Source organism: Narcine bancroftii, chromosome 1, assembly GCF_036971445.1.
Source record: "Narcine bancroftii isolate sNarBan1 chromosome 1, sNarBan1.hap1, whole genome shotgun sequence".
Taxonomy (NCBI): domain Eukaryota; kingdom Metazoa; phylum Chordata; class Chondrichthyes; order Torpediniformes; family Narcinidae; genus Narcine; species Narcine bancroftii.
The window spans coordinates 375,313,344-375,330,456 of NC_091469.1; the positions used below are offsets into that span (position 1 = coordinate 375,313,344).

At 42.5% G+C, this 17,113-nt stretch overlaps 1 protein-coding gene across 10 annotated transcripts in view; it reads right to left on the bottom strand.

The window, feature by feature from the left end:
• phactr1 (phosphatase and actin regulator 1) overlaps window positions 1-17,113 on the bottom strand; it is a 351,167-nt gene that overhangs the window by 102,542 nt on the left and 231,512 nt on the right. For all 10 annotated transcript variants that reach the window (XR_011349791.1, XR_011349793.1, XR_011349792.1 and 7 more), the window contains exon 4: window positions 5,949-6,098. Coding sequence is in view for 6 of the 10 variants with exons in the window: in XM_069913379.1 (XP_069769480.1) it covers window positions 5,949-6,098 (150 nt within the window). In the remaining 4 variants the exon portion in view is untranslated. The remainder of the gene's footprint in view (window positions 1-5,948; window positions 6,099-17,113) is intronic.

Sequence of the window (17,113 nt, forward strand, 5' to 3'; positions counted from 1 at the left end):
GTCCAAAGGGCCATAAAAGTCTTTATTTCATCAAAATGTCCAATTCCACTGAGCTAGTGCATGCAGATCACCTGCCATTGTTAGATGGGTGAGCTAAAGGTCACTCACTGGTGAAATTGGTGAAATCCAGAGTAGGTCCCTTGCAGTCAGAATCAGGGGAATATATAATGAGGAATAAGGAAATGGCAGACCAATTAAATTCTTACTTTAGTTCTGTTTTCACAAAAGAGGATACAAATAACCTGCCAAGGATGTTGGGAAACATAGAGACTAATGCAAGGGAGGAACTGAAAGAAATCAGTATCTCTAAGGACGTGGTATTGGGGAAATTGAAGGCCGATAAATCCCAAGGGCCTGATAATCTACATCCTAGGGTACTTAAGAAATGGACATTCAGATAGCAGATGCTTTAAGAATTATTTTCCAGAACTCGATATACTCAGGATCAGTACCCATGGATTGGAGGGTAGCTAATGTTACCCCACTATTTAAAAAGGGGGGTAGAAAAAAAGTGGGGAATTATAGGCCGGTGAGCCTTACATCAGTAGTGGGCAAAATGATGGAATCCATTATTAAGGATGTAATAGTGGAGCATATGACTAGCAGAGAAGGGATCGGACAGAGTCAACATGGATTTACAAAAGGTAAATCGTGCTTGACAAATCTATTGGAATTCTTTGAGATGGTGACAGTTAAAATAGATGGGGGAGAGCCAGTGGATGTGGTGTACCTGGACTTCCAAAAGGCCTTCGATAAGGTCCCACATAAATGACTGGCATGCAAAATCAAGGTTCATGGGTTTGGAGGCAAGATATTGATGTGGATTGAGAACTGGCTGGCAGATAGAAGACAGAGAGTTGGGATAAACGGCTCATTTTCTAAGTGGCAGGCGGTGACCAGTGGGGTGCCACAGGGATCTGTACTGGGTCCCCAGCTGTTCACAATTTACATTAATGATCTAGATGAGGGGATTGGATGTAATATCTCCAAATTTGCAGACAACACTAAGCTAGGAGGGCTTGTGTGTACTGAAGAGGGGGTCAGGAAGCTCCAGTGTGATTTGGATAAATTGGGGGACTGGGTAGATACATGGCAAATGCATTACAATGTGGATAAATGTGAGGTTATCCACTTTGGTAATACAAACCAGAGGGCAGATTACTATTTGAATGGCAATAGATTGGGAGATGGGGAAGTGCAGAGAGACCTAGGGGTTCTTGTGCACCAGTCACTGAAGGCGAGCTTGGAGGTACAGCAGGCGGTTAAAAAGGCAAATGGTATGTTGGCCTTCATATCAAGAGGGTTTGAGTATAGGAATAGGATACCTTACTGCAGCTGTACAGGGCCTTGGTGAGACCACACCTGGAGTATTGTGTGCAGTTTTGGTCACCTTATCTAAGGAAGGATGTTCTTGCAATGGAGGGAGTGCAGAGGCGATTCACCAGGCTGATACCTGGAATGGCAGGAATAACTAATGAGGAAAGATTGCGCAATTTGGGATTGTACTCGCTGGAGTTCAGAAGATTGAGAGGGGATCTCATAGAGACATATAAAATTCTGGCAGGACTGGACAGAATGGATGCGGAAGGAATGTTTCCAATGGTGGGGGAGTCCAGAACCCGGGGCCATGGTTCGAGGATAATAGGCAAACCATTTAGGATCGAGATGAGGAGGAATATCTTTACCCAGAGGGTGGTGAATCTGTGGAATTCATTGCCACAGAGGGCAGTAGAGGCAGGTTCATTAAATATATTTAAGAAGGAATTAGATATATTTCTTCAGTATAAGGGAATTAGGGGTTACGGAGAGAAGGCGGGATGGGGTACTGAACTTTAAGATCAACCATTATCTCATTGAATGGCGGAGCAGGCTCAAAGGGCCGAATGACCTACTCCTGCTCCTATCTTCTATGTTTCTCTGATTCACTCATCACCAGCCATTGACCTGGTTACGTGGATCTGTCCTTCAGGATTCAGTCAGATCTAACCAGCCTCAATGACAGCTCTTGTTATACTCACCCGGAGCATATTGTGTTCTGTGCTTTCTTTCAGCATTGATCTGACATGGACAAGCACAAATTCATCAGGTGAGGAAGGAGCATAGGTGGTTGGGCCTGAAACCCCGAAATTTGATGGAGTTTAGGATCAATATTGAGGACTTCGAGGATTGCTCGCCCCTGCCTGCATACCATTGTGTCACTTGGTAAAGACATGCCCAGGAATTGTAATGGAGTTATCCAGCATGGAAACAGGCCCTTTGGCCTAACACTTCTATGATGACCAGGACGGCACCTGCGCTAGTCCCATTTGCCTGAATTTGGCTCATATGTACCTCTACAATCATCTTTTAAATGTAATTGCACCCAACTCTACCATTTCCTCTGGGAACTCATTCTACTCATCATGGACTGCTCTGACACAGTGCTCTGCACTACTGTAATATCACATTTTTCTTAAACGATAACTGTGAATATTCATTATCTATCTTTTGTATTTATCAAATTGTTTTTAATTTAATCTAATATATACTATTATATTTTTTTATATAAAGCACCTGTTTGGCTGCAACAAGTAAGAATTTTACTGCATATGTACATTGTATAATGTGTAAGGCAATAAATTCATTCTCATTCCATATATCCACTACCCTCTGTGAGGGAAAACTTGCCCCTTATGTCTCTTTTTAAATCTCCCTCACCTTAAATATCTGCCCTCCAGTTTTAGATTCTCTGACCTTGGAAAAACTGTCACCATTTACCTTGACTATGTTCCATCTGGCTTTCTAAACCTCTACAAGGGCACCCCTCAGCCTTGTTTCTCCAAGAAATCCAATCCAACCTGTCTGTATAACTCAAACCCTTCAATATTACGCAATCTGGCAGATTTAAGAAAAGTTAAAATGGAGTTGCTGAACCTGTTCTAACCTTGCACGGAAAGGTGCAAGATACAAAAGCAACCCTTGGTTTATTTATGAAATGAAGAGTAGGAGATGGACCAAATCTGCAAATTATCAATGGTTATCTTTTGGTTAAAATAATCACATCATTTCAAGAGATCCAGGAGAATTCAGGGCTGGAATAAAAAGACAATCTGCTGGAAGAACACAGCGGTCGAGCAACATCGGTGGGGAGGGAAGGAGTAGTTGAATCTTGGGCCGAGAACCTTCATCACTACCTCTTTAGAAACTGTCTTGCTTCTTGCTATTTGCACAAGTCCATTCAGGGCACCAGGAGTAACTGAGGCTGCTGCTTAAGATGAAAACACATGCTCCAGGAAACAGCTCCCCTAACTCATACAGATGCATTGCTTTTGGACTGCTCAGTATTATTTATTTTTTTCTTTCATTTCATGGTTTCCTTATATGAATTTAAATTTTGTTGAGCCAGCTCCAGAAAATATTTTTAATTCAACCCGTAATCCCAAGTTATGTTCCGATGCAACATTGAACCTGGTAGCATGCATGTCTTTTAAGAACTGTTCCTGCTCTTTGGGAGGTTGGGTCAAGACATAGCTCCAAGGGTATCTGAGGCAGATCAGAAAACAGATGTCACTGAAGCCTTCTGCAGAGATTGCCTTGCTTGGGATTGGGTACATAAAGGGGCATTTGGTTACTGAGGCAAAAATAAGGTCACTTTGGGATGCACAAGTTCAAATGGGTATCTGTTCAGTGTCATAAGGTTGCATGTCCCAAATCTCAAGCAAGTGTCAGTGAGGCATTGTTTTTTTTAAAAAAAAATCCTTTCACAGGATGCAGGGTATTGCTGGCAAGGCCAGCATCTATTGGCCACCACCCAGTGCCATTCAGAAGGCGATGGTAGCCCACTGCCTTGAACCACCATAGTCCATCTCATGAAAGTGCTCCCATACTGTCATAGTACAGGGAGTTCCAGGATTTAAACCCAATCCTGATGAAGGATCAATGATACATTTCTAAGTCAGAATGCTGTGAGTTGGAAAGGATGTATTTGGTAAATGGTGAATACTGCTGCCATAGTGCATCAGTGGGAGAGGGAATGGTGGATGAAGTGCCAATGAAGCAGGCTCCTTTGTAATACAGGGGACCAGCTAAGAGAGAGCTGCACATGCTCAGGAACATAAAAACCTCTCCACCATGACCCCACTGTTGATGATAGAAGTGGTTTCGGGTGGCAGGAGGTGAGACACTCTGACTTGCTCTTGTGGCATTGGTATTCACATGACCAGTGACACTGTAATCATTGCAGATCTTGAGGAATACAGGAGAGAGGTCCATGTGGTCTCGGAAAGAGTATACAGTCCTCACACAGGTCAGGATTGAACATAGCTCCCTGGAGCCATGAAGCAACAGCACCAATCTGTGCCCACACTGGTTTGTCCAGTGTATTGGAAGGGACATCAGTGATGAAATAGCTGAGGCTAGCTGGGCCATGGACATTGCCTTAAGGACTTCATGTATGATGTTGTAGGACAGCCAGGATTGAGCCCCAACATCTACAACCATCTTCTCACAGCCATTAGAGTGTCTTCTCTTTGGTGTCCATTGATATGTTTTTCCATAACTCAAAGCCATATTTGGTCAAGTGCTGCCTTAATGTAGAGGACAGTAACTCTCACCTCTACTTTAAAAGTCAGCTCTTTGGGCCATGATTGGGTCTGAGCATTATGATATCTGGAGTCAAGTGGTTAGGGCAGGCTCTTGGGAAGTTAGTGCCACTTGATCGCTCTGTCATTGTCACCATTCACCACTTTGCTGATGACTGAGCTAAGGGCTACAATTTATCAGCTTTGATTTGTCTTCTTTGGTAGATAATACATACTTGGGCAATCTCATGAAATGAATCAGATGTGGACTGGTAGAAATTTCAGGAGGAAGCCAAAATCTCCAATAGGCAATTTTTTGGAGCTGGCCATCAATGAAGATGGGGAAGTCTGTGGAGGTCACTAACTCCTGTTACCTATATTGGCATCTCATCATTTATAGATGCATCTGGTGCTGCTCCCTGAATGGTTTTCTAAACTCCTCATTGAACAGATTTGGGAAATCTAACCTCAAGGAAGAAATGGGACAACCTCTCAACAAGCACAGCAATCTGTCCAGTTATCTTGGCATCTCCCAGAGAGGAGAATCCTCTTAATTTTCCATGGGTTTCTTTAGCCCAGATTACACAAGGCCAGTGCTGTCTAGCTGTGTCTGCAGTTTCACTGAAGAGCAGCGAGGAACCCTCCTGCAACACACACAGTGCTGGAGAACTCAGCGAGTCAGGCAACATCCATGAAAGGCAATAGACTTGAAATTTCAGGCTGGAAAATCCTTCATCAGGAATAGTGCTCCACTGAAGGAGTTGTGAGTGCTTCCTGGAGAAGGACTCAGCCTTGAATAGTTCACTGTCAGCTGTGTGACCTGTTGAGTTCCTCCAACACTTCTGTCAACTGCACGAGACTTTGGTCACAGCAAAAATAAAACATTTGTTTTTAATTTACAGGATGCCAATATTTATAAACTGGTTCAGAGCAGCTGTTTCACAGAATTTCTTCCACCATCCTTCTGTCTCCTTTCCTCCAGCTCTACACCCAGTTCCCGCTCTATTCGGAGAGCTACCCCTTCCCCCATCACCTTAGATTTTTTTTCTTCTATCTTCCCACCCATATCCATCTATTACCTTTTACATCTTGGCTTGTGCTCATCCCCCTGCCCCTTCTTCACTCCACCATTTTATCCAGGTCCCTGCCTGCTTTCTATTCATATCTTGATGAAGGGCTCAGGTTTGAAATGTTCATTACCCTTTACTTCCGATAAACACCATGTGACGTACTGAATTTCTCTAGCACATTTGTGCATTGCACTACAATGACCGTGTCTGCAGACTTTCTTGTTTAATTCCATTGATGAAGTTGAGCCAGTTGAAATGTCAAGGATAAGGAAACATTTGAGATGAAGCTGAGGATTTGCAAGCCAATGGTCTGACTCACCTGGTTTGTCTGCTGACTCTGTGCCTTTGCCTGCTTCATCTGCGACGGCTTCGCCCAACTCTGCCTCCGTCTCCCCTTCCTCTAGCCGTGACCTCTGCACCTGGCCATTCTCCACCACCTGCTCTTCACTATGCACGGGAGCATCTCCGTCTGAAAGCAGAAGCACATGGCACAGAGTGCGTTATGGCAAAATGGCCCATCACCTAGCGGAAGTCGGCCAATTGCAGATGAAGGGTGAGGTTCAAAGCATCCACTACAAGGCAACTGTAAGGTGGAGGCATGCAGTAGACTGCAGAAGCTGGACTCCGGAGCACAGCACTGGTGGAAGGCAGCAGGTTGAGCAGCATCAGTGGCAGAAAAATTGTCAATGATTCGGTCCAGAGCCCTTCTTCAAGACTGGGAGTGTAGAGAGGAGAAGCCAATGTAAAGAGGACAGGGTAGGACTCAGAGGACAGGGGCCCATGTCCACCATTTCTTTTCGCCCAATGCCACTGCTCGACCTGCTGAGTTCCTCCAGCAGTATGTGTTTAGAACTAGGTAATGATAATGTGTTTATTGTCATACACAGTGCACAAGTACATATGGACCAGTATCCTTCCTTGCTGCAGCTGAACAGGTACTTTACATAAAAAATTCCAAAAACCACAGCAACACTATACTTAATTGAATTAAAAAGAGACAAAAAATATAGATAATAAATATTCACAATTATCCTCATGCAAAAAAAGGGCATTAGCAATAGTTCTAGACAGACCTTTTAAATTTTAAATTTAGACATAATGTAGCACCTGTGTCTCAGTGTGAAATGAAGAACGAGGAAATGATCAGACGGAGTCGAGTCGAAGTTCAGTAAAAGTCGTTGCTCAAGCTGTCACCTGCAGCTTTTAAAACCCTGCACATTCCAAATGACTTCATCGCATTGTAATGTCATCACGCCACTCAGACCCTCCTGAGCCGGATCAATTAAGCCTCCAGTGAGCTGGTACATGGGCCCACCCCTCCCCTTGCAGAACTGGCAATAGGAGTCTAAACCTCTGGTGCCATTACTGTTCACCACTCTTAGGCAGTTGCCGTGCCTTTGCATCATGGGTCACGGCAAGGGCCGATCAAGGTTGAGATGAGCAGGCTTTAGTCGGTCAATCATAAATGTCTCTGGATGACCCCCCCAATGACCAGTACACAAGTTGTACAATTGTTTTGTAGCACTCTGAAGGGGCAATCATACGGCCTCTGGAAACAAACTCACAGACCCAGAGTTCCTTTGGGATGAAGGGAGTCGTTGTTCCATGCCTTGGCATGGGAAGAGGCCAAATGATGTTATGATAGCAGTCTTGGGCACATCCTCCGAGTTTAGAAGAATTTGGTGGTACCCACGCACCAAGTCAATTTTAGAAAAGATTAGCTGTAAAGTCCTGTATTAGCTATAAAGTCCTACCCAAGGTAGCCGTCTACAGTGGTAGCATCGTTGAGATGCCTGCAATCCCCGTGAGGTCTCCAGCCTCTTATAGCTTTGGGCAACATATGTAGCGGGGAAGCCCATGGTCTATCCGAGCTGAGTATGATTCCAAGTTCTTTCATTTTATGGAAATCTTATTTTACAAGCCACAACTTGTCGGGTGGCAAGTTTCGGCCTCAGACATGTAGAGAGATCTTTGGGTGAGAATGTGATGTGTGACGTTATGTTCGGGTGTGGCAGTGGAGGATCGGGGAGGGACAATATCCAGAAACTCTGCAAGAAGTCTAGGTATGGGGCAGGTAGTTTGGCTTTTCGAAGGCAGAAAGACTGGAATGTTGTGGTGTTCCATGTGAACTTATTTTATTTTGAACATTATATTTTAAAATTTTTAAACCACAAAACATTGAAATAAATTTGAATATAATGATTCATATAAGAAAAAAACATGTGGGATATATAACAACACTCCCCCACCCCCTCATACCTCCCATTCCCCTTCCCACCCTACTACCACTCCCTCCACCCTATCACCCTCCCTAATAAACCCAAACTGCAAAGATAGAGGAAAGGAAAAGACAAAGGAGATTCAACCATCAATCACATAACTAAATGCCACAGACTAGAGTAACACCACCACAACGCGTCATAGAAAATTCAAAATGTTAAAACCACATAATCCAAATAAGAGCTCCAAATTTTCGGGTAGAAAAATAATTATCATGCAAATTATATGTTATCTTTTCCATGAAATACATGATCTCAATTCCATATGTCATCGATGCAAACTTAAATCAATCTCATTTTTCCACTATACATTTTCTTGCTACAGCCAAAGATAATCTCAAAAATGCAATTTTATACCTCATTAATCTCAATTTCAAGGTCAACATTTTACATTACTTAGTAAAATTAATGTTTGTTCCATCGGCAATTTATACTTAAAAAAAATTCTCTAAAAATTCTAAGTCGTGTCCAAAAAAAGTTTAACTCTATCACATAACCAAGTAGAATGTAGGAAAGAACCTACTTCCTTATGACACCTAAAACATAAATCTGAAGAAATTAAATTATATCTCTTTAATTTTTCATGGGTTAAATATAGCTGATGTATGAAGTTATAATGAACTAACCTATATCTCACATTAACAATCTTAGTCATACTATCTTTACATTTATTTCTCCAAATTTCTTGATAAATTATTATCCCCAAATCTTTTTCCCACTTTATTCTAGACTTATGTAAATCTAACTTAAGCATTTTATTCTGTAATAACAAATACATTTCTGATACAATTTTTTTCTTCCCACCTTCCATAAACAAAATTTCAATTTTTGACTGCCTTCTAACTATAGAATTCAAATCCCTAAACACATTTTTGAGGAACTTTATAAGGTATAGATTGAAAAAGATATTGTATTCTAGGTAAAATATTCATCTTAATACAATTAACTCTACCTATTAATGTTATAGGCAAATCTTTCCATCTATTTAAATCATTCTTAATTTGATGAAATAAAGGCAAATATTTAACTCATACAAATGATTAAATTCCTATCCAATTTAATACCTACATATTTAATTTGATCTGTCCATTTAAATTGAACAATCTATTTACAATGAGTATAATCAGCATCAATCAATGGCAGAATCTCATTTTTTCCCCCCAATTAATTTTATAGCTAGATATTTCACCATATTTTTTCAATCTTTCACATAACAATTTTAAAGAATTTTGAGGTTCTGTTAAATAAAACATCAGTGAATAAATTAATCTTCTACTCCTCAGATTTCACTTTAATACCTTTAGTATTATTATCTTATCAATTGAGCCAAAGGTTCAATAACTAATGCAAACTGTGCTGGAGACAAAGGGCAACCTTGTCCGGATCATCTTTCTAATAAAAAGGATGATGATATTTGGCCATTTGTCACCACTCTGGCTGAAGTGTTTTTATATAAAGATTAAACCCAACTAATAAACATTGGTCCAAACCCAAACCTTTTTAATACTTTAAATAAAAAAAACTCCACTCAAGCCTATCAGATGCCTTTTCGGCATCTAATGATAAGACCATTGGTAAATTGGATTCCTCTCAAGAAATATAAATCAAACTAATTAATTTTGCGATATTATCTGTAGGGAAACGATTTTTGCTGTTTTGGGTGCAACAGAATGTCTGCACAGGTGGCCACTGTTCTAGGGTTATCAAAGTCCCCATCAGCCAACATGAGGCGGGTGTTTTCTGGTATGCTCTACAAACAACTGCTCAAAGAGCAAGCAAGGCCATCTGCCAGTGTCAACGTGTCATTCATTAACTCCCAGAGGTGCAGTCCCTAAAGCCATCGATATGGAGGAACTGTGCAGCTCGCTTACATCATGAGAGACCATAAATCTGGAGGTGGCTTTTAGGGCTTCATACTTGCTGAGAGCTGGTGGTTCCTGAAGGAAGTCCACTACTCGACTGGCTATATCCTGGTTGAGGGCTCTTATCACATGATAGTACTTAGTGGTGTCCACTTCTATCTTGCGAACGTGGAGCAAGCAGCACCTCAGCCTGCCCGAACCAAACTCCAGGTCGGGTGGTCCAAAAGACAGGCAGTGTGAATGAAACCACTAAGTTGTCAATGTTGGGTCCAAAATCTGTTTGGGGGGTCTGTCGGAGTCACCAATGTAGCAGCTGTGTCTCAGTGTGAAATGAAGAACGAGAAAATGATCAGACAGGGTCGAGTCTAAGTTCAGTAAAAGTCATGACTCAAACAGTCACCTGCAGCTTTTAAAACCCCATACGTTCCATGTGACGTCATCGCATTGTGGTGTCATCATGTCACTCGGAATCTCCTGAACCAGTTTGATTAATCCTCCAGTGAGCTGTTACAACAGCACAATAATAGGCCCTTTTGGCCTTCGAGCCCATGCCACCCAATTACACCCAAATGACCTATTACCTGGTACATTTTGAAGGGTAGAAGGAAACCCACGCGGACACAGGAAGAACATTAATAACTCTTTACAGACAGCACCAGATTCTAACCCTGGTCGCTGAGGCTATAACAGCGTTGCCCTAACTGCTATGCTAACCTTGTCATTTTTTGTGGTGTCTGAGTAGTCCCCAAGGTTCAAGAGTCCGTTAGCTGTAGGACAGAAAGTGTTCTTTAACCTGGAGGTATTGGACTTCAGGCTTCTGTACCTTCTCCCAAAATGTAGCAAGCAATAAGAAGAGGTTGTGACAAGGTGAAGTGGGTCCCTTATGATGTTGGCTACCTTCATGAGGCAGCACCTCATAAAGTGGCATTCAATGGATGGGAGGTTGAAGCCTGTATTGGACCTGGCAATATTTGTACCTTCTGCATTCCTAGGAATTCAAATTCCCAAACCAGGCTATAATGCAACCAGCCAATATACTTTCTTAGTGAATCTGTAGAAGTTTGATAGTGTATTTGATAACATGCTAAATCTCCTCAGACTCCTTAGAAGGCAGAGGTGTTGGTGTGCCTTCTTCCACAGTTGCCTTGATTTGGTGAGTCCAGGAGAGGCCTTCTGATATATGGACTCAGGAACTTGAAGCTAGTACTACTTTCAAAAGGTCCTTAGAAATTTGCCTGTTGGAAGGCACATAGGTTGGTGCTGAGGTGAGATGGTTTGCACAGGAAGGAGATAGGCAATTGGAGCTACAGAATGGAGTCAGAAGCTGCTCTGAAGAATTGTGGCCTCAAGGATTGTCAGAGTTTGTCTGGGAATGATGACTCTCTGTGACTCTTCACACACTTCTACTGTTCAGGAACCTTGCATTTCTAGACCCTTATTCACTTCAGCTCAAACATTTTAAACCTCTCTGTAAAATGCTCCAGCCTTAGATTCCTGCACTCCTTCTCTGACCTCCTAACCTGCAACTGCTCCACCATCCTCAGACTGACATTCAAGTCCGAAGACCGAAACCTCCTTCAACCTTTCCTTGGCTTTACCCACATTTACTAAATTAAAACCTCTTTCCTCTGACAGTCTCTGGCCATCTGTCCTGGTCTCATGCGACCTTGTCTCTGTTGGAGCTGATGTGAACTGCCTTGTGATGGCTTGCTGTGTTAAAGATGCATGATTAAAAAAAAAGATAAACCATTAGAAATGTACTTAATCGTGGTTGTCTATCAATACAAATTTTGGTCTTCTCCAAATGCCAGATAAACCAACATTGAATATTCTGGCTCTGTACATAATAGCATGAGGAAGTGTTCACACCCAACAAGAAGTCTTCTACATTACCTCATGCAAAGACTCTTTAATATGCCTGTAACTTCTCCATTCATTCACTTGGTCTCATCCTATCAGAGATATTGCCTATAATTTATCCATCACTAGTTCTAACAAAGGGTCTCACACCTGAACTATTCCCTTTCCCTTGGAAGCTACCCAACATGCTGCTAGTTTTTAATTTTGAAAGTCCTTTATCTGCATGTTGGCATTTATGAATGTGTTTTTTTTTTTGCTTTGGCTTTTAAGCCAGAGGACATTGCTGATCCACGTTAGCAGTGCTGTACACACTGCTGAAGCAAATCACCTCATTGGACCACAACATTCACCGGCTCTGTCGCAACACTTCCTGTGCTTTGAAACACCCAATCTTGTTTGGAAAATGTATTCCGTTCAGCCTTGGTTCCCGCAAAAGCTTGTCTCACGACGACCACATCTGGTGCAGAAGAAATGGATCGGTATCCAGTTTCACTTTGGCGATCTGTAGCCATGGCAACTACCTGCCAGTAGTCAGTGATGCGAAGTGTCAAAGGATACAAACTGCTGGCCAGCTGATGTGAGATGTTAGGGCCACATGCAAGGTGGTCACTATAATTTCTCACGGTTTTCCGATAATGTCAAATATTAACAGAAGCAGGGAAAGCAGAACTGAATTCAGCCTTTCATAAAAAGTGGCACACCCTAGCTTTGGAAATCCATTCACACATTCATTCATGTGTGAATGAACAGTCACACATTTCCTGCCACTGAATCAGTCGGCCTATTGGCAGCCACTGCCATGTTTCAAGTCAACCCGGAACCCTAGGGTCCTAGGGGTAATTTACCAAATCTCATATCAAATCAAACACAGGAGGAAAAAAAAATTACAGGCACAAAATGGAATGGATTCAAAAAACAAAGGAAGAAAATGCATTTTTTAAAGTTTTAAAATTCCAGAATAATTAAACTTTCCAGTCACTGGAGATTGGATAACTTGATTGGATTAGGCAAGTCAGACCATAGGACCTGTTTCAGTGCTATGACTGGATTGTCAATGTTGGAGATTCTCTGGCAGTGATTATCACTTGTCACGAGGTTAACAACAAAATTGACAGGATTTCCTGGAAGAATGTTCCCGATGTTGGGGAAGTCCAGTTCAAGGTGTCAAGTAAAAGGAGAAGAGATAAATCAGTTAGGACTGAATTAAGGAGAAACTTCATTCAGAGAGTTGTGAACCTATGGATCTCCCTGCTGTAGAAAGTTGTTGCGGCCAGTTCATTGGATATATTCAGAAGGGGGTTAGATGTGGTCCTATTGTTTGAATGGATTGAAGGGTATAGAGAGAAAGCAGGGTTTGGGTACTGTACCATGATCATATGGATTGATAGTGCAGGCTCAAAGGGCTAAATGGCCTATTCTTGCACCTATATTTTGTGATTCCTATGGCAAACAATGAGCAGCTGGAGGAACTCAGCAGGTCAGGTGGCATCTGTGGGGAGAAATAGCCTGTCCACATTTTGGGGTGCTATCCTTTACTGAGGCCATCTCTCCCCACAGATGCTGCCTGACCTTCCAAGTCCCTCCAGCAGCTCATTGTTTGCTCAAAACTCCAGCACCTGCTGTCTTTCTGTGTTCCTGCTTATATGCACTCTGTACAGCAAACCACAGCCTATTACATGCATTTAATCGCTAAAGAAGGTTGTCCTCACTGATCCATACAGATGCTATTTCATCAGGCAGCATTCTCTTGAGGTGGGTGAGTGTCACCAGATACGACTCCAGCTATCCAGAAAGATTTTATTTCACAGGGTGTTAAAATGTTGCAGTGGCCTATCCTAACATCAGGCATGAAGTGTATTCATGGACAGGCCAATGCATATTTTTTTGGGATACTTTGGAGGATCAGGCGGGAAACAGGGAGAAGCCCATGGTCACCCATGACCTTACCGATTCCTCCTCCATCTGATTCTTGAGTACTGTTCAGTGTGAAATTGGACATTTAAAACAGCAATGTTTGGATTCCTACATTTAACTGCAGCTCAAGGTAGTTGCAACATTATTGTAAAATTGACACAAAAACTGTTAACCTCACTGTAACTTTCGGATGAAATTATAGGCCATTATCAACTGTGTTAACGTAATGAGATGAGAATTTGACACAAGCATGTCAAACTGCGCTGAGAATGTGGCACACAGCAAATTAAATTCCATTCTCAAAGGATAGTAGTTTCACCCTGGCTTTTACTTGCTCAATAATTTCCACAGTATTCAGGAGAGCAAACACACTGTCCTTAAGGAAAGCCAAAAATAGCCCTCTAATTATTTGAACCTGCAGAGTGGAATCTTTAGTGAGAGGTGAGTAAATTCAAATCAGGACAAATTCTTCCTTGATCAGAGCAAAAACATCAGCTGGAGAGGTGTTGGCTATAAACAGGTTTTCAGAACTGGTTGAGCATCATGTAAAAGTACACCAGAAGGAAAGGGGACTGGGTCCCCACATCCTCACTGAGGGTTCGAAATGGAATAACCAGCCATGGACATCATACTCACAACCTCTTCTCACTGCTACTTTCAGGAAGCAGGTACAGAAGCCTCATCCCACACAGATAGTGGTGGTACTGGAGCTGCTGTAATGGCAGCACTGCTGCTAGTGTGGATCCAGGAGAGCGGGAGCAGAGACACCGTGCTTCTCAGAAAGGTCCTACTGCCGATAGCTCCATACAAAAAAATCTTGCAACAATGATCGTCTTTGCCCAATGTGGCGATGCCAGCGTGGGACAGTGTACTCCAGGGGAGCAGCAGACTGAAGCAGAGCACCAGAAACGGGGAGAACACCCTTCCCCCTCACTTGATGAGAAGGTGAAGCCTGGGAGGCGACCCTAAAGGAAAAATGACCAGTGAGGGGCTCAGCGGCTGAAGGATCCACACAGGCTGTGGGTCGCTGGTGACTTGTGGTTGAAGAACTCACGCCAGCCTGTGGGCTACTGGAGACTGGCTCATGGGAACCAGGCATCGGATCTAGGATTCAAGAGGGCAAGAATGGCCTCCTGAAGGGCCTCGGGTGCTGAAGGCTTCCTGACTGTACTGGAGTTTTGGATCTGGAGCTAGAACTATGCGGCTACAGAGGATGTGTGTGCACGGGAGGTGAATCCATAGACCCTCGCGGTTTCTGAAGGGGCTCTCTTTTGCTTCTCATTCTCTTATTGTTTGGGGACTGTGCAATACTGATGGGAAATCTTTGCGCATGGCAGGGAAAAGTTGATGTATATTTACACTTTTTGTATTATTACATGACAATAAAAAAAATCTTGGTTCTTGAATCTCTTGATTCAAGAATAGTAATTTTTCCAATAGCTATTAGGCTCTTGAATCTTCCTATATTATCCCAAACCATAACACTACTCCAGGACCAAAGAGCTCTCTGTGCTATTGTAACATTTTTTGTTCTCTAACTGCAACTGTGATGATTTATCCATCCTATTTCTATTTATTACCTTTAATCCCTCAGGTGGATATTTAATTTACACTTATTGCTTTGAGCTTACTTTGCACACATGCATAGTTGCAGCAGGCAAGAATTTCAGTGCAATACATAAATGGAGAAACTCAGCAGGTCAAGGAGCATCCATAGGAAATAAAGGACCCAGTCCCGAAATGTTCCTACAGATGCTGTGTGACCTGCTGAGTCTTTCCAGCACGTTTGCATATTGCAATTTCAGTGTTCTGATGTGTATGGCAATAAACTCTTGTCAATACTCTTTCAAATCCCGCGCTATCTGTAAGGAGTTTGTACATTCTCCCCAATAGTAGAGGGAAATTAAAATAGGAGAAAAAGTATAGTGGTAGAAAATAACAGGCAGATACCAAGGGTGTAGATTATCCACCCCAACAGTGTTTCGTGCTGTGACCTCCAGCCAACAGCCTGTTCCCTGCTGCCATCTGCAGCAATGTAGGAGCAAACCTATGCAATCTTCTCCATGCATATTAAACCTGTCAGCACCCACTGCCGAGGACAAAGGAGAATCCATTATGGAGGATCACTAAGGGAGTAGGGTCACAAAGCACCTCACAGGAAAAAGAACCTCAATTCAATGAGCTCCCATGGTTCTCTACACGATTTAAACAAGAAAGTCTGCAGATGTTGGGGGCAAGATGTAGAAACGTGCTGGAGAAACTCAGCAGGTCACACAGCGTCAATGGAAACAGAAGGGTCACCAATGTTTCCAGCAGTCTGTTTTATTTAACACTGACAGTCTTTTTAACTTTCCAGGGATTACTTTTGGTAGTGGCATTGGCCAGGTCTATTATCTCCATCAGGGAGGGAGGGATTGACCTGCTTTCCTCAGCGTTCTCAGTCACATCTATGCCCCTTCACTCAAGGTTAAGAAATAGTTCTGGGGGCGTGGCAAGATGGCGTAAGGAACAGACGTGCCTTCCAGTCCTCTCCTGACTCTGATTTATTGTTTTGTTTCTAAGTGCCCGTTAAAATTTTTTTTAAAGTTTAAAAATAGTAAGAGATGTTGAATTAATGGCTAATGGTACATTTGTTAAAAAAAGTAAAAAGAAACACCAAGAGATTGTTAAAAAATTACATTTCCTGAAATTATCTGAGCCTACCTGTTTACAAGAATCCAGGACTCAGCGTGGAATGGATCCAGGAGAAGAAGTGCAGGATTTGGCATTGGAGCTCCGCTCTGTACCGGTAGGGCTCTCTAAAGATGGCACTTGGCAGCCTTTAGAACAAAGGGCTGGCCGGGTGCGTGTATTTCAAACAACAACCGCTGTGAGCGCTGTCACCAAGACTTTGACAGCTGAATCAGCTGGGGCGCCGCCAGCTGGAGAGTTAAAGAGCCGACCTCCGATTGATATAGCAGTGGCACTGCGAAATGCACCACCATTCATGACATTTTCCCCAGGTATGGATATAATGGAGGCTTTTGATGACATATGGCTTAAGGATAAGGATAACCCTGACTATCAGCCTCCTGATGTTGCTGAGGGGGCTGTGGCAGGAGTTTCTACACGGAGCCATACTGCAAGAAAGGCTGCTAAACCAAGGGAAGGGACAGAAGACCCTTTGATTTCTCAGAAACAGCAGGATCCTACCATGTCTGAATCTACTTTTGCTGATATGATTGTTAAGAATCCTGAATTTAAGATGTATTCTGTTTCGCTCGGTAGCTCTATGACCCACGTCTATTCTAAGCTTAATGAATTGGTGAATATCAATACTCAACAGATGGCTGACTATGGAGCATTTAAACTTGAAACCACTGAAAGACTTGATATGTGTGATCAAGGTTTAGTTGATGTACAAGACCAACTGCAAGATGTAAACAAAACAATTGAAACATTGCAGATTCAGAATAAAAATCTAGCAAAAAAAGTTGATTATTTGGAGAACCAATCTAGACGGAACAATGTAAAAATTGTTGGTTTGCCAGAAGATATAGAAGGGCCAGATCCAAGAAAATTCTTTACCG